This window comes from Callospermophilus lateralis, chromosome X, assembly GCF_048772815.1.
Source record: "Callospermophilus lateralis isolate mCalLat2 chromosome X, mCalLat2.hap1, whole genome shotgun sequence".
NCBI lineage: Eukaryota > Metazoa > Chordata > Mammalia > Rodentia > Sciuridae > Callospermophilus > Callospermophilus lateralis.
The window spans coordinates 126,617,665-126,635,988 of NC_135325.1; the positions used below are offsets into that span (position 1 = coordinate 126,617,665).

Consider the following 18,324-nt stretch of genomic DNA (forward strand, 5'->3'; position numbering starts at 1 on the left):
TTATATCCTTGAACACTGTATATTTTGCTCCCTTTTTTTTGTCATAACGTGTTTCTCAAAAAGTTTTGATGACAAACCAATTTTCTCCCCTTAATAAATGACTTATTTTTTTTGTCTGGGTATCAAAAAGACTTCTGGGCAATTTGCCCAGGTATATAGTGTGCCCCTTCATTGTGTGTGTGTGTGTGTGTGTGCGCGCACGCACATGTGTACACAAGTGTGCATGTGCGTGCAGGCAAGTGTGTTGCAGTAATTCACTTGCAGGTCAGCATGAGAAAGAAAGAAGAAGCAGAGCAAGCAAAGCAGCTCTTTATTGTGAACAAGACATCTTTTTATAGTGTTGTGAACAAAGAAGGCAGCCTTCCAACAGCAATAAATCAGGTCTTTCAGCTAATTAAACATAGCATACAGAAGTTTTACTTTCTAATCAGAAGTGACCCGCTTCTCATGGCTAATCTACTCTCGCCCTGGAGCATGCCGAGCTCTGCTCTTGTTAAGAACAGATAATAGAATTTTTTTCTCAGCGCCCTCCTAGCCCACTTGGCAGAACATCCCGTTTGCAGGCAAGTCCTCCCAAGGACAGCAGACACCTCGTTTTCAAGCATGTCCGCTGTTACCTATCTATACCTTGACAGAATATCCCGTTTGCAGGCAGACTCCATCAAGGGCAGTAATAGTAACGCAGTCACATCTGATTCTCTACACATGTGCCTGTGTTTGTGTGATAAATTTTAAGAACATTTTGTTGAAATGAACTTCAGAATTTTTGTTTTTACTGCCATCTTTGGTTTTCTTTGGGGATTCCTATTATGTTTATGTTCAGTCTTTGTCTGTGTTCAACTCTTGTCACTTTCTCTTTAATCCATTTTCTCCATTCATTTTTTTAATATTTTTATGAAATTTCCTCATATTCTATGAAGCTTAAGGTATTGTATATTATAAATATTTGCATCTGTCTTTCTTCTAGTTTAGTCATCTTTTCTGAAGTAAATGTTTTTTTTTTTAATATTTATTTTTAGTTTTAGGTGGACACAATATCTTTATTTAATTTTTACATGGTGCTGAGAATTGAACCCAGTGCCTCACGCATGCCAGGCGAGCGCGTTACCACTTGAGCCACATCCCCAGCCCAAGTAAATGTTTTTTTATTTCTAATTCTTTCCTGAATTCTGTCACCTTATCTGAATTTTCTAATTCTGGTTTTATGTTTGTCCTTTCATATCTTGTATTCATTTTCTTAATGTTATTTTTTGGTATACCTTACAGTTTTCACTTATTTTGTTGGCATGTCTTTCTGTTTTGCTTACATTGTAAAGATGTTATTCTGTTGCTTATTCTCTTTCTTTTTAGAACTTTGCATTTGATTTGACAGTTCATTTCTATGGACAGTTTTTAGAATGGAGAAATAATTCTAGAGTTCCCTTTTGTTTTTTATGTAAAGTGGTAAAAATAAACAGTTGCTGAGACCCTTGACTTGAAGATACAGGGCTGTTTTTTCCTCTCTGTTCTATGGATTGAACCCAGGGATGCTTCATTGAGCTACAGCCCAGCCCCCCCCCCCCCCTTTTTTTTTTTTTTTTTTTGAGACAGGGTCTCACTAAGGTGCCCAAGCTGGCCTCAAAATTTGGATCCTCCTGCCTCAGCCTTCTGAGTAGCTGGGATTACAGGAGTGTGCCATCATGCTTGGCTGTTTTGTTATTTCTTATTAAGGTTATTCCCAGATGTTTTAGTAATTTTTGTAGCTAGAATGAGTTGAATCTTTTTTTTTTTTTTTTAACATTTTCCTCACTGTGAGGCACTGTGGGTAAGGAAGTGTGTAAGGCTAGGTGTACCTAGAATACCCCTATACCAATCTGCTCTGAGAGCATGCAAGCCACTTTTAGTCCTTTTAAAATAAATTGTTGGGGCTGGGGATGTGACTCAAGCGGTAGCGCGCTCGCCTGGCATGCATGCGGCCTGGGTTCGATCCTCAGCACCACATACAAACAAAGATGTTGTGTCCGCTGAAAACTAATAAATAATTGCAGAAAAATTGTTATTTTAATTATATATATTTATATATTATATATATTTATGGAGTACTATGTGATAATTTAACATGTATACATAATATGTATATTGATCAAATCATAGTAATTAATGTTTCCATCTCCTTATTGTTATTTTGTACCTTTTTTTCTGTGAGATATTTATTATATTTTTATTTTTTGTCTGTTTTTTGTTATTTGTTTTTGGATCTTTAGACCTCCTCTCTCATACTTTTTCATAAAATATGTAACAGTTTATTGTAATTTATAGTCCCCCTACTGTGCTTTAGAGCACTAGACCTTTTTTTGCTACCCACGATCCAACTTCTCCTGACCCCTGCTTCCCAACCTCTAGTAAGCACTATTCTACATTCAGATCTACTTTTAAATCATTTACATATGAGACACAACATGTAGTATTGTCTTCTGTGTTTGACTCAAAACTGCTGTCCTCCAGTTAGCTTACTGATCTTCCGCACTGCCGCCTCTTTGTTATTTTGGAGTTTTCATGTCTGCTTGATGCCTCATTGCTTTCCTCTTCTTACTCCTGTACAAATGCTTCTACCATGCAGGTCTTATAACCAACAGTGGGCTGTCCTCCTGTGCTCATAGTGTAGAGATATGTAGTCAGTTTTTTTGTTGACGTTGTTTAGCTTTCTAGGTTTGCTGTCCTAGTTTTTTCTTTTTAACAGTTTTATTAAGACGTCATTCACATACCATAAAATTCACTATTTTACAGTGTATAGCTCAGTGATTTTCAGTATATTCACAGAGTTCTGCAACATCACCTCTGTCTAGGTCTAGAACATTTTATTCACCCCCCCCTCCCGAAAATACTCCATGCCTATTAGCATTCACTCCTCATTCTTTCTTCTCTCAGCCTCTTGTAGCCACTAATTTACTTTGTTTCTATGGATTTACCTATGCTGGACATTTCACATGAATGGAATTATACAATATTTGGTCTTTTCTGGTCTTTCACTGAGCATCATATTTTTAAGGTTTATCAATGTAGAGACATGTGTCAGAGCTTCTTCTTTTATTGCCAAAGTATTCCTTTGTATATATAGACATTTTATTGATTCATTATCAGCTGATAGATATTAGGTTTGTTTCTATCTTTTTTGGCTAGTGTGAATAATTTTGCTATGAAAGTTTGTGTGAAAGGTTTTGTACAGACATATGTTTTCAGTTATCTTGGGTATATATTTGTCCTGATTGTTAATGTTAGTTTTTGTGGAGTTTTTAAAGTAACAGTAGATTCAACAATTGCCACTGCTGCCACCATCTTCTCCCTGGCTTTGCTTGGTTTTATTTTAATTTAGAGCCCTAATTAATCTGGAAACTATTTTAATAAACACTGTGAAGAAGGAGTGTTAACTTTGATGTCTGTTCTCTCAAGTGGATAGCTACTAGTCCCAGCACCATTTGTTGAATTGTCCCTTCTCTGTCTACAGATTGAGTTTTCCTATCTGCTTGGGTTCTCTTCTGTTCCTTTGTTCTGTTTGTCTATTCCTAATCAATATCACAATGACCAAAGGAGCTACTTTTGCAAAAGGATAAGAGGGTTTTCCAGGTAATGTAATAGTAAGTTCAGAGGCCCTCAAAGCAGGACCTGCCTTGAAGGGACAGACAGAAGGAAGGCCAGGTTTGTTTGACTTTGGTACTGCAATGGAGGGTGAGAGTGCTAGATGGTGGGGCAAAAGCAAGTGATATTAGCTGAAGGGTTTCATGTTAAATGCAATAGGAAGCTATTGAAAGATTTTAGGCTATTGAAAAATTTTAGACCGAAGTGGCAGGAGCCGATTTTTTTTTTTTTTTAGAGAATTAAAAAAAAAAAAAAAATATATATATATATATATATTTTTTTTTTTTTGTAGTTTTCAGCGGACACAACATCTTTGTTTGTATATGGTGCTGAGGATCGAACCCGGGCCACACGCATGCCAGGCGAGTGCGCTACCGCTTGACCGCATCCCCAGCCCCGGCAGGAGCTGATTTTTAAAATCACTTTCTTTTGGTACTAGGGATTGAACCCTAGAGGTGCTTTACCACAGAGCTACATCTTTAGCCCTTTTTATTTTTATTTTTTTTAATTTTGAGATAAGTTTGGCCTCAAACTTGTCATCCCCCTGACTTAGGCTCCTGAGTCAATGGGATTACAGACCTGTGCCACTGTGCCTGGCTCTATTTGCTTTTTTTTTTTTGGTACTGGGGATTGAACCCAGGGGCACTTGACCACTGAGCCACATCCCCAGCCCTATTTTGTATTTAGAGACAGGGTCTCACTGAATTGTTTAGTGCCTAACTTTTCCTGAGGCTAACTTTGAACCTGCAATACTCCTGTCTCAGCCTCCCAAGCTGCTGGGATTATAGGCATGGCCACCACTCCTGCCTCCATTCACTTTTTTGAAAAACTTTTTATTCTAATTTGTTATATATACATTCACTTTTGAAATGGTTATATAATACTTGTATAATAATATAATAATTGTGTTGTATAATAATATATAATTATTGTATAATAATATAATAATTATTATAATAATGTAATAATTGTGGGTAGATAAACTGTTTTTTCAAATTAGCTTTTTCTTTTTGGAGACAGAAATTTGTCAGATATTTGGTTTTGGTACAACTTTTAGACTGTTAATACATTTACATGTCCTTAAAAAAGGTACAGAAAGACTGTCTGCTATAACTGAATACCACAAACTAGGTAAATTATAAAGAATAGGGATATATTTTGCTCATGGATCTTGAATCTGCAAAGTACAAGAACATGACATTGGCATCTGGCGAGAGCTATATGCTGCATCATAACATGGTGGAGGACATCACATAATGAGACAAAACAAGTGTGCTAGCTTGGGTTTCTCTGCCTCTACTTCTAAAGCCATTCATACCATCATTGGGGCCCCCATTTTCAGGACCTCATCTATAATGAATTATCTACCCCTAGAGGTCCCACTCTAATTACCATTAACACATGAATTTGGGGATTAAGTTTCCAACACATGAATTTTGAGAGACATAAATTATAACTCTAGCAAGGGCATACCTATCCTCACTAGCCTAGTAACCTCCTGTTAAGCAATCAACAATTCATTTCTTGGTATCCTTCTGGAGAAATTATATATATATATATATATATATATATATATATATATATATATATATATATATATATATATATATATATATATAATCTTCCGCCTTTTATGCACAAATGGTGACCTGTGGATGTGCCCTCCACTGAACTACACTCCCAGATTTTTTATTTCTTTACTGTGAACTCTGCTCATGTCCTTTGCCTAGCTTTCTGTTGGACTATGGGCTACTTGGTCTTTTGCTTAAAGATTTATATATGTTAGGGGAAATTAGTTACAAACATTTTTCCTGTTCATTGTTTGTCTTTTGACTTTGCTTATGGTTCCTGGGTTTTGTGTTCTAGAAAAACTATCTTCTTTCCAGTATTACAAAATATTTAGACACAGTACTTTGATGATGTTATTATTTCTATGTAAGTATCTGATCCATATAATTCATCCTCTATGATGTGGGCCCCAGCTATAATTCTTATTAGAGAACTCCCTGTTTTCCCAGTCTTATTTATAAAATCATCTTGCCTCCGTGTGCTGATGGAATGTAGACTAAAGGAAAAAGAGGATTTATAGGATGACCCCTATGGATTGAACCAATGGGTGGATAGCTTTGTAGTTTACTGACTTGGGAAGAATGGGGGAGGAGCCAGGTTTATGGGATAAGTTGGAGTTGTGTTTGGGGCATGTCATTCTTGAGATGTCTGTCAAGTGAGAAGCTGGGAAGGCTATATTTTAGAGAATCAGCTAAGGAGAAATACTTATCATAGAGTACATGCTGAATGAATGATGAATGTTTTTTTTTAATGAATGAAATCTCTTTAAGTGTCTTCTAGTTTTCACTTGTACAAGAGCATGAAGAGAGAGCCTACAGAATGGGAGAAGGTCTTTGCCAGATATTCTTCCAGTGCAATTAATAACTAGAATGATAATAAAAAACTTAACACCAAAAAAACCTAATAACCCACTCAATAAATGGGTAAATGACCTAAATAGACAGTTCTCAAAAGAAGAAATACAAATGGCCAACAGATATATGGAAAAATGTTCAATATTAGCAATCATGGAAATGAAAATCAAAACTACACTGAGATTTCATCCTACCCCAGTTAGAATGCCAGTCATCAAGAATATAAGTAACCATTGCTGGTGAGGATATGGGGGAAAAGACACTCATTCATTATTGGGGAGACTTCAAATTATTGTAACTGCTTTGGAAAATAGTACAGAAATTCTTCAAAAGACTAAGAATAGATCCAGTATATTATCTAGCTGTACTACTCCTTGGTATTTATGCAAAAGAACTAAAGCCAGCATACTATACTCATAGTCACATTGATATTTGTAGCAGCACACAATTCACAATAACTGAATTGTGGAACCAGACTAGGTACCCATCAACAGATGAATGGATGAAGAAATTGTGGTGTATATACACACAATGAAGTTTTACCCAGTCATAAAGAAGAACGAAATGATGTTATTTGCTAGCAAATGAGTGGAACTGGAGAACATCCTGCTAAGTGAAATAAGCCAGATTCAGAAAGTCAAGGGTTGAGTGTTTTTCTCATATACAGAAGCTAGAGAGAAAAAAGTAATAAAAAAAGGGATCTTAGGCAAATGGAAAGGAGATCAGTAGAGAAGCAGGAGGGAACCAAGGGGGAGTGAGTAGGGGTGGAAAAGGGGAAGAACTGGGGAATTAAGTTAACCAAATTATGCTATGTGCATGCATGAATATATCACAGTGTATTCCAGTCATGTAACTATAATGTACCAATTGGAAAAATAAATAAATGATGGGAGACCAATAATGTAGAGAAAGGAGATCAGGGACAGAGAAGAGGGAAAGAGGAAATACTGGGGATCAAAATGGAGCAAACTGTTATTATATATTCATGAATATGTCAAAATGAAACACCACAGTTATGGATAATTACAATGAAGTAATAAATATAGAAATTCCATAGTGTCAACAATTTCTGGAAAATAAATCATAAGAAACAATAGTAATTGACCCTCACAATTAAATTGGGAGCTTGGGAGCCTGCAATTGGAAAGACATCCTTTTCTCTATTTTTTATATGGACTGCTTCACGAATTTGCTTGTCATCCTTCTACAGTGGCCATGCTAATCTCTGTATCATTCCAATTTTAGTATGTGTTGCTGAAGTGAGTACTGGAAAGACATTTTTTTTGTGGTGCTGGGGATTAAACCCAGGGCCTCACACATGCTAAGCAAGCACTTTAGCACTTTACCACTGAACTACAAATCCCAGCCCAACATGTCCTTTTTTTTTTTTTTTTGTTACTGGGGATCTAACCTAGGGTGCTTTACCAGAGTTGCATCCCCAGCCCCCTTTTTTTAAATTCATAAGTCTTTAATGATCATTAGGTATGTTATTTAAATTAAATAAAAGATATCAATACAAATTTCAAGTTAGGATTATTAACACAGCAAATGTGCCAGCCATGATGGCACATGCCTGTAATTCCAGCGACTCAGGAAGTTGAAAGGCAGGAGGATAGCAAGTTGAAGGCCAGCCCCAACAGCTTAGTGAGACCCTCAACAATTTAGTGAGACCCCTGTTTCAAAATAAAATGTAAAAGGAGTAAGGATGTAGCTCAGTGGTAAAGCACCCCTGTGTGTGTTTATTTTTTCCTTGCTTTTTAAAAAAATTTATTTATTTATTGGTTTTATTTTTTAAATACATGACAGTGGAATGTATTACAATTCTTATTACACATATAGAACAATTTTTCATATCTCTGTATATAAAGTATGTTCACACCAATTCATGTCTTCATACGTGTACTTTGGATAATGATGTCCATCACATTCCTCCATCATTGCTAAACCCCTGCCCCTTCTCTTCCTCTCCTACCCCTCTGCCCTATCTAGAGTTTGTCAATTCCTCCCATGCTGCCTTTCTTTACCCAACTGTGAGTCAGTTACCTTATATCAGAAAATGTTCGCCATTTGTTTTTGGGGGCATCCCCAGCCCTTTTTATTTTTATTTTGAGACAGGGTCTCACTAAGTTGCTGACAATTCTGCTAAATTTTTGAGGCTAGCCTTGAACTTTCAATCTTCCTGTCTCACTCTCCCAAGTGGCTGGGATTACAAGTATGCGCCACCACACCAGCCCATCATGTACTTTTTTGGTGGGGGAGGGAGTCAGATACCAGGGACACTCAACCACTGAGCCACATCCCCAGCCCTATTTTGTATTTTATTTAGACACAGGGTCTCACTGAGTTGCTTAGCGCCGCACCATTGCTGGGGCTGGTTTTGAACTTACTATTCTCCTAAAGCCGCTGGGATTTTAGGCTTTCATCACTGCACCCAGCTCATATATTTTTGATTGAATACTTTTTGTCCTATATGAATTTTACAATTTTCTAATTATTAGAGTGGGTTATTCTGTATTTATCTTGCACTTACTTTATGCCCAACACTTTCATGTTGTCTCATTTAGTCTGTTTTCCCCAGTATTGACAGTATCACTTCATCTTGCCCCTAGCATCTATAGGAGGTAGTAGGAAGGGGTCAGTAAAAGTTAAGCTGTTTTCTACCTGATCAAATTTAGATTAAAAAAAAAAAGTCTTGAAAATTTCAAATCAATGTATCTATAGCTTAAAAATAACTATTTAAATTTTCAAAAGTAATAACTGTTCAGTGTCATGATGGAGGTAGTAGAAAGGGTGGGGTTTTGTATCTTAAGTATATTTGTTTTTATCCTGATTTTTTTCATTTTTTTTTTTAATGTTGAGGTCTTTCTGTATTTTCTTTTTTTATTTATTTGTTTTAATTAGTTACACATGACAATACAATGATCTTGACATAGCATACATTTGAATCAGATGGGATATAATTTCTCATTTTTCTGGGTGTACAGGTTGCAGAATTACATTGGTTTTGCAGTCACGTACATACCATTAATTATTTTTGTCTGATTTTCTCATTTACTAGCAATGGGATCATGATAGAACCTGACCACTCTGAGCCTCCATTCTCTTAAGTGTAAAGTAGATAACTTTTTGCCTCACTAGGGTTTTCTCTTACCAATTACATGATATAATGTATGTATATGCATATGTGGTCTGTGTGTGTGTGTGTGTGTGCATGCACACGCACACGTACACACTCGTGCATCTAGAATCTAACTAACTTGTGTAAAAGACCAAATAATAAATTTTTTTGTTGTGCCAACCACATGATTTTTTTCCCCAATACTTAGCTCTGCCACAGTGGCAGGAGAGTTTGAGGCAGCAGACTGGATTTGGCCTGAGGGCTATACTTTTCAGATACCTGCTTTAACCTAAAAAGTGTTGTGTAACTGTTTAGTAACTGTCATGATTTTTTTTCTCTAGGCTAATGTAATGCTTGAATATGATATTGATGAAGCTCAGGCATTGTTGGAAAAGAATTTATCAACTGCTACAAAGAATCTTGATTCTCTTGAGGAAGACCTTGACTTTCTTCGAGATCAATTTACTACTACAGAAGTCAGTATCCTTTCTTAAAAACACAAAGAGGGAGAAAAAAAATTAATGTGAAGAATGTCCTTAAGGCTATTGTGAGGTTGTAGATGTTATAGGAAATAACATATTTGAAACTTAGACATGAGTAACTTTATAGGTAGATCAAGAAATTTGAAATGTGAACATTTGGAAAAAGCAAATTCACCTTGGTGATTGAGTATTTTTCTTTTGAATACTTTCCTAACACTTTTATAGCTAGTTGAATAGTTTAATTCTATAAGCATTTATAAATTAAAAGTCTTCTGTGTTCCTGCAACTGTTCTAACCCATATAAGATAGAGAAATCAGTGGGGCGGGGTGAGCAGGGAGTGACAAAGTCTTTCTGTATTAAAACTGCACATGCCAAAGAGCTAAATGATAATGTCATAGCAAAGTGTTAAGTTCATATATGTAGCACCAAGGGTATTTGGCGTTTAGAAAAGAGATGTGAACTGGAGTTAGGTCAGGGAAGGCTTTGTTGAGAAGATGAAACAGGAAGTATAGAATTTACATCAGCAGAGAAGTGAGGTGGGGTGTTCTGGTCAAGCTCTTTGCCTTTCTCTTCTGATGTGTATCTTCCTCCTATTCCTGTCATGTTTAAAGACAAAAACCTTGATGAGGAGGGTTATCCTTCACATATCTCTCTTCCTCACTACTAAGAGTGAATTAATGACCAGATTCTTGTCAAATTTCATTCAAAAATCTCTCTGCCCAGTGCCATTAGTTACTCTAGTTCTGGCTGTCTAGAGCATGCACTTAGTAGTTTTCTAACTGTCCTTCATGCTATCCCCAGCATGAATTTACTAAGTCATTAATGTATCTTATTTTTAGTTCTTTGGTTATGATATTTCAGTGGTTGTTTATTGTATGTAAGGTATGCATATAGACACTCTGAAGTGTCCCCAGCCAGTCTTGCCTCATGCCATTGACTTTTCTGCTGTGATTCTTCCCCAGTGCACAGTAGGGTCCAAATAACTCCATTTGGTCTTCTCACCCCTAAAATGTAGAATGCCTTTTGCATTTCCACACACCGTTTCTCCTACCTGGCATGACTTCCCCTTATTTGCCTGCAGGTATTCCTTTATCTTTCATATCTTAGTTCAAGCATCAGAACATCACTGAATATTTTCTAATCCCCTCAGGATATTTTTTTGTCCCTCTGTGCTTATTTAGCACTTTGAACCTTTGAACTTTGTTTTCCTTGTGCAACCATGAGCTCTTCAAGTATAGGAGCTGCCCTTTTCTCCATTGTGTAGCATGAGTGTGTGACAGGTGCTTAGTGCGTGGGTGAGGGAAGGCAGCCAATTTGAGGGCTAGTGTAGGGATCATCACTTAACTGGTGATGTGGAGAGACTTCATTCAGCTGTGAAATGACAAGGACCTAGGAGAACTGGTATTTATGGAAAGGAGAAGATGTTAAATGTGAGAGAAAAACAGGATCCATTGACTTACAGGAACCAAAAAAAAAAAAAAAGGTGGGGGGGAATCATAAGATTGACTGCAAGCTTTGTTATTGCTAGAGCTGGAAAAGATAGCATGGTGTACAGACATGGGAGTAAGTTAGGGCATCCAGTCGCTGGTAACACTGACGGAAATCAAGGTTTTGTATAATGTCTAGTTGGAAACACAATAGGTGCTTAATAAACTGAACGCCCTGTTAAGCTAAAGAGAGGATAAGAGATGAAGTTATTGAAATTTGTACTAATTTCTTATATGGCAAGATATGTGCTGAGTGATCTTTGAAATTTCATTTATGACAGACTGTCTTTAAAGCTATTGAACCAGGCACAGTGGTGACAGCTCTAGTCCCAGCTACTTGGGCAGCTGAGGTACGAGGATCATTTGAGCCCAGGAATTCCAGGACAGCCTAGACAATGTAGTGAGACCTTTTATCAACAAAACAAAAAAAAGAAAATATTGAGAGTTTCTGGCATGTACTTGTTAAATATACTACCATAGTTGACGATTGTTGATTGTAGTTCTTAACTTGGCTTTGGTAGAATTTAATTCTATTACTTTTTTAGCAATTGATACTATAGCAGGATGGCTGGCAACCCTAGTTATAATCAATATTTGTGTACGTATGATTTCGGTCTTTGATTCATTGTGATTGAAGGCTTAGCCATTGCATGTGTTTTCTTTAGAACTGCTTTTGCATTTTCTTTGACAATTCTTGCAGATATGGCCAGGGTTTATAATTGGGATGTAAAGAGAAGAAACAAAGACGATTCTACCAAGAACAAAGCGTAATGCTGAAAATTAAAAATGTGTTTCAGTTTTTCAAACATGTTATTTTAAATACTCTAGCATTTATCCATAAAGAGTAACATAACTTTGAATGTTTTTTTAACAGCAACTGATCAAAACCTTAAAAATAAACACCATTTTATTTATTTATAAAAATAAAATAAGTTACAAATATTTTATGAAATTACAGTATTTTCTTTTCACATTTCCCAGCAAAATTCATACTGCTTTCATAATTTTGTCTGTCATAAGACAACTCTTAACTGAAATTGGCCGAAAACTGTGAGGTATGACATGGAGGCTGACTGTTGGGAACTAGCACAGTTTACTTTTTCTTTATTGATTGATCTTACCTGTACTTGATGTGGTTCAACCACTTTGGAAATAGAAAAGATAGTTTCAGTATATGTAAACTTGTTTTTCTTTAGTACTTGTAGAACTTTTATGGTCCTTTGTTGCCATTGTCTTCTCTAAGTGGGGTTTATATGTGTTATTCTTAAACAATAAGTATCAAGATATTTTGGACTTTTCAGAAAATGGCATTTTGCCTTCCTTCATAGTTGAGACAATACTTTAAAACCTTAAATAAGTGCACAGTGTCTTTGAAATGCTAATATAAGGGAGATCTTGGCTGATGTGAAATAATATTACCCATTTCAAAGCTCATGAGCTAAAGTGATTCTGTATTTCATAACAGTTCTCCAAAGCATCTTGAATATTTGCAATGATTTAAAAAACTTGTGAGCTTTTTTAATTCTTGATAATAAAACTGTATATGAATAGTAAAAAGAATCCCTGGGGAAAGCCATTGGTACAATGGAAAGTACTGGATGATACCGATTCTGCAAAAACACAAAAATATATTATTCCATCTCCATGTAGTGAAAAGTATACTTGTACAATATTTTGTACTTGTATTTCATATTATTAAAACAGTGATGTTGAAGCTGTGTCATGATATTTTTTTCATAGATTCTCTTTTATCTTAATCTGTTCAGGTTGCTAGAACAGAATACCATAGACTGGGTGGCTTATCAATAGCAGACATCAATCTTACACATTTCTGAAGACTGGGAAACCCATGATCTAGGTGCTTGCAGATTATGTGTCTAGTGAGGTCTAGTCTCTGGTTCATAGATAGCACCTTTTCATGGTGTCCTCACATGAAGGGGCCAGGATTTTTTTTTTTTTAATATAAGCGCTGATCCTATTCATGAGTCCTTATAATCTACGCTCTACCCGAAGGTCCGACATCCTAAATCTATTACCTTGGGAGTTAGGATTTTGACATAAAAATTTTGGGACTACGCAAACACTCATACAGCATATTTCTAAAGTTAACATGGATCTTTCCATGTACTTTATTTACTTATACATAACTAGCATGTTCCAAGACTTCTTATATTTGTAGAAACAACATAAAATCCCTTTGGAAGAAATATGGATACAGCAATTAAGAGGTTAAGCTGAAAGATACCAGAGTTCCTTGATTCAGTTTTTCTTTCATTATTTTAAACTCTCGTATTTCAGAATTTGAGGTTTGTAAACATCTTGAATTATTGCAAGTGCTATTTTCTCCAAATTTATTATGGTAAATATATTGGTACAAATTGTCCCTGTTAATATTAGAACAGGAATGATTTTCTATGAACTTCTTAAAAGTTCATATAGAGCTAAACTAAATATTTTTAGGTAATGCAAGAAATACAAAGAAATAAAGCTCTTTAGAGATATGAATTACAGGGCAAAAATTAATCATTCAGCAAATATAAATAAACACCCAATATGTGTCAATAATGGTATTAGGCTCTGCTAGTTAAATTAAAGAAATTTATTTAAATCCTGCCTCTGCTAGATTGTTTGTATTGTAGTGGTTTACATTTTCAGAATAACATAACCTGGTTTGACGTGAAATCCTTAAGCTTAATATTAGTACATATACTGAGAATAGATTGGGCATTGATACTATGTAATGTGTTTTCCATTATAAAACAGATGTTCATTTGGGAAAACTCAGAAAGCAGAAAAAGAAAAGATGTTTAAGTTTCACTTATACTTCTTAACATTTCTATGGCTTCTTTTTTCATATAGATTTTTAAAAACAGGTGAATTGATTCGTCTTTATAATTTTTTTAACATTTATTTTTTAGTTGTAGTTGGACACAATACCTTTATTTTAATGTGGTACTGAGAATTGAACCCAGGGCCTCTCACAGTGCTACCGCTGAGCCACAACCCCAGCCCATTGTCTTTATAATTTTATTCATAGTTTCTTCACTTAACATGAAATGTACTTATCATATAATGCTGTTGTACTCACATCATTTTAGTAGTTTTATATTAGTATTCTCATGACTGAGCCATAATAAATTGCCATTCTCTTCTAGTTAGATACTTGGGTTGTATATAAAATTTTTATATTATAAGTAAATAATTTAGCAGTTTATGTTTTTATAAACATTTTTTCTTATATTTAGGATTTTTCCCTGAGTCTAGATGCCAGAAATATAATTAATGGAGTCAGAGATTTTAGCATTTTGTTATTGACTTAACTAGAGAGTAATTTTAACATAGAGGCTGATGAGTATTCAGGCTGATGAGTATGTTGATAAGTGATTGAAATATTGTTAAGACCAACAGGCAGAAGCTTAAAAAATTGTTTTTATTCTCATTCTAAAAGCTTAGTATCCTGATGTTCTTTTGCAGATTTGACAATTTAAAACAGACACAAGTGAAACTAATGTTTTCTTTCCTCTAGCTGTTGTTTTTATGTAACATTTTTAAAAATTCACATTTTTCCCTCACTTGATTTGTGTTTCCTGACATTCCCTGTTTCCCTTACCTCTCTTCTTACATATAAAGACATGTAGTGATTACATACACAACTGGAACAAAACCCACATCCTTTAGAAACAGCTAATGGCTAAGTATGTTAAGTGCAATCTCTTAATGGATAAATATTATCCTTTCTCTGTATATTTGCCATCTTTATTCCCAAACCTTTGTGATATCTTTAAGGTTGTAACCCATATTTCAGAGATCTGTCTTCCTTTGTTCTAATCCCAAATCCATTTGGTAGCCATTTCTATGCTTGGTGTTAATATGGGATGGGGTTGTCTCTAAAGACTGCTGATGTGTGTGCAACACCCATCATAGCTGGTTGGGTTCAACTATACAAACTCCCAGGACCTGGAAGGACAACATCTTGCACCAGTTTACTTTGTGAAGGACAGGGAACATGCCGGGGCAACTTAAGTGTATATTGCCTCCATGGGAAATAGCACAACAGTTCCCACAGACTACATAGAAGGATGCAGGGCAAAAATTAATCATTCAGCAACTATAAATAAACACCCAAAATGTGCCAACTCTAGCTGTAGAGTCCGTAAGGGACTACTCTCCTTTTTAACAGTCCTGTGTTTATAGTGTCTTTGAGTCCTGACCAGGGACAAGGGTAGGAACAAGTAGTACACAAATTCAAAGAGCCCAAGCTGTGAAGCCTAGCAGATATTTATGATCATTTACAGCTCTTTGCACTTGGATGCAGGGCATTCTACCAGAAGCAGCTGATTTTCAGGGAACTGAGCTAGAAAGCTAAACCAAGGTCAGTTCTATCCCTTGTAGGAGAATGGAGATTGGAACATCCCACCTAACCTGTTATGTATTGCATAATCATGGACCTGTTTTTTATATTGGTCCGCTTGCATTTTTGGTTCCTTTTGTAAGGTCCCTTAGCTAATAACTGCCTCTGCAGAAAAGGTAGTAATAATTTATGTATTTTAAAAGACCAGATGGAAGCATTTCTGTTCAGGTTAGGATCAGTACAACCAGTGTCATAGAGTACATAGGCCTGCTAATTAACCATATTTTTGTATGTTAATATTCTTTTCTGTACCTGGGGAGAGCTGCTTACAGGACCACTTGTGAGATGCTGCCAGTTTGAAATTAGAAATATTAAAGGATGGGAAAATTGGTTCATGTGTTATGTGCACAGAGCTCATTTTGTTTGGGTGTTAGCAGATTGCCTAGGGTTTTTCTGCATATGAAAACTGAAATTCAATTAAAGAACATACTTTTATTTGTGTTCTTCTGACTTGTCTGATGTCAGATATGGTTATAGACACATTAAGCCAAAGGATGGACCTGGTGTTCACAGTATATATGAGCAGTTTGTTTATAAAAAATCATGCTTAAACCCCAACAAGAACTCTACCATTGAGCTGCATCCCCAGTCCCCTAAGATCATGCCTCTTGGCTATGGTTTTCAAATAATTTTGTTTTGGGTGATTGTGTGGCAATTTTTTTGCCTTGTGGGGTGCCATGGTTTGAGTGTGTCCTCCAAAGTTTAATGTGGGAAGCTTGATCATCAGTGTGACATTGTTGACATGTAGTGGATCCTTTAATAGCTGGAGTCTAGTGCAAGATGATTAGGTCATTAGAGGTACTGTCCTTAGACAAGATTAATGTACTCCTTTTGGAATCCTAGATGTTTTATGTGAGTTATAAGAAGAATAAGCCTAGTCCCTGAATATCTGTTTTTTTGGGTTTTTTTTTTGGTCTTGGTATGTGATTTCTCCCTCTTGCATGTACTTCTGCTATGATGTCATGATCATGCCTTCTGAAGGTAGTTCTCAGGAGAATTTATAAAAAGGAGTGAGTCTGGCCCCACCCAGCTTCTCTCTGATCTGATTTGAGAAGTTATCATTTGCTTAGTTCTTGCTTTTGCTGCCTGCTACAGGAGGTGATAACAACTGAAGGGTGGCCTTTACTAAGGCTGCATTATGCCATTTGAACTTTCAGCCTCCAAAACTCTAAGCTAAATAAACTTCTTTATAAAATAACTTGTCTCAGGTATTTCATTATGGTAACACAAGCCCACCAATACATTCATATACTTAATTTATTTAATGTGACAACACTAAAATGTACTCTTGGCAGTTTTCAAGTACACAAACTACTTTATTAATTATAGACACCATGATGTACAATGGATTTCTTGAACTTATTCCTCCTAAGTGAAAGTTTGTGTCCTTTGGCAAATATCACCCCACTCCCTAGCCCCTACTTAGCTAATGTGAATAATGCTGCAGTGAACATATGACTGTAGGTATCTTTGATGTACTGATTCTGTATCATTTGGATAATATACCCAGTAGCAAGATTGCTGGATTATACGATAGTTCTATTTTTTTAAGGAACTCTATACTGTTTTCCATAATGGCTGTACTAACTTATATTCTCACCACCAACATACAAGGTTTTCTCCACATCCTCACCAACATTTATGTTTCATTTTTTTATAAAGCTACTCTGACAAAAGTGAGGAGGTAAGTCGTGGTTTTGGGTTACGTTTCCCTCATTAGTGGTGTTGAGCCTTTTATCATATACTTGTTGCTCATTTATCTGTCTTTTGAGAAATGTCTGTTCAGGTTCTTTAGCATTTTTTTTTTTTTTTTTGGTACCAAGGATTGAACTTGGGTGCTTAACCATTTAGCCACACCCCATCCCTTTTCATTTCATTTATTTACTTTGAGATAGGTCTGGCTAAATTTCTGAGGCTGACTTTGAACTTGGCAGTCCTTTTACCTCAGCCTCCTGAGCTGCAGGGATTACAGGTGTGTGCCACTGCACCTGACTTCTTTGCCTTTTTTTTTTGGCAGTTGGGGGGGGCGGCTACTGGAGATTGAACTCAGGGGAACTCAACCACTGAGCCACTTCCCCAGCCCTATTCTGTATTTTATTTAGAGACAGGGTCTCACTGAGTTGCTTAGCACCTCACTTTTGCTGAGGCTGGCTTTGAACTCATGATCCTCCTGCCTCAGCCTCCCAAACTGCTGGGATTACAGGGGGGCACCATCACGCCTGGCTTCTTTGCCATTTTTAAAATGGATTTTCTTATTGAGTTGTTCCTTATGTATTTTGGTTATTAACTTACTATCAGATGTATATTTTGCAAAAATATATTCTATTCCATATTCTTCATTCTGTTAATAGTTTCTTTCACTCTGAAGATTTTTACTTTGATGTAATTTCATTTTGTTATTTTTGCTTTTACTGTATTGTGCTTTTGGAGTTCTATCCATAAAAACAAAAATATTGTCCAAACCATAACACTTTCCCCCGTGCTTTCTTCTAGTAATGTTTACGGTTTTTTTTCTTACATCTTTAATACATTTTGAACTAAATTTTGTATATGGGAAGATATGAGGTTCTATTTTGATTCTCTGCATATGGATATCCAGTTTTCCAGCACCATTTATTAAAGAGTTTCCTCTCCTCATTATGTGTTCTTGGTAACTTTGTAAAAAAAAAAAAATGACTGAAAGTATATGGATGTATTTCTGTGCTCTATTCTGTTTCATTGGTTTCTATGTGTCTGTTTTGATATTGTGGCTTTATAATTTATTTTAAATCAGGTAGTATGATGTTT

At 35.9% G+C, this 18,324-nt stretch overlaps 1 protein-coding gene and 1 non-coding gene across 2 annotated transcripts in view; one reads left to right on the forward strand and one right to left on the reverse strand.

Annotated features, from left to right (window-relative positions):
- Positions 1-12,840, forward strand: part of Vbp1 (VHL binding protein 1) — a 34,641-nt gene extending 21,801 nt beyond the window's left edge. Inside the window, exons 5-6 of the mRNA XM_077106802.1 lie at positions 9,498-9,636; positions 11,827-12,840. Of these exons, the coding sequence (XP_076962917.1) occupies positions 9,498-9,636; positions 11,827-11,897 (210 nt within the window). The 3' untranslated portion in view covers positions 11,898-12,840. The remainder of the gene's footprint in view (positions 1-9,497; positions 9,637-11,826) is intronic.
- Positions 7,204-7,305, reverse strand: LOC143639549 (U6 spliceosomal RNA). Its single transcript, XR_013154703.1, has one exon. It is a non-coding gene; the product is annotated as a U6 spliceosomal RNA (small nuclear RNA).
- Positions 12,841-18,324: the final 5,484 nt, after the last annotated feature.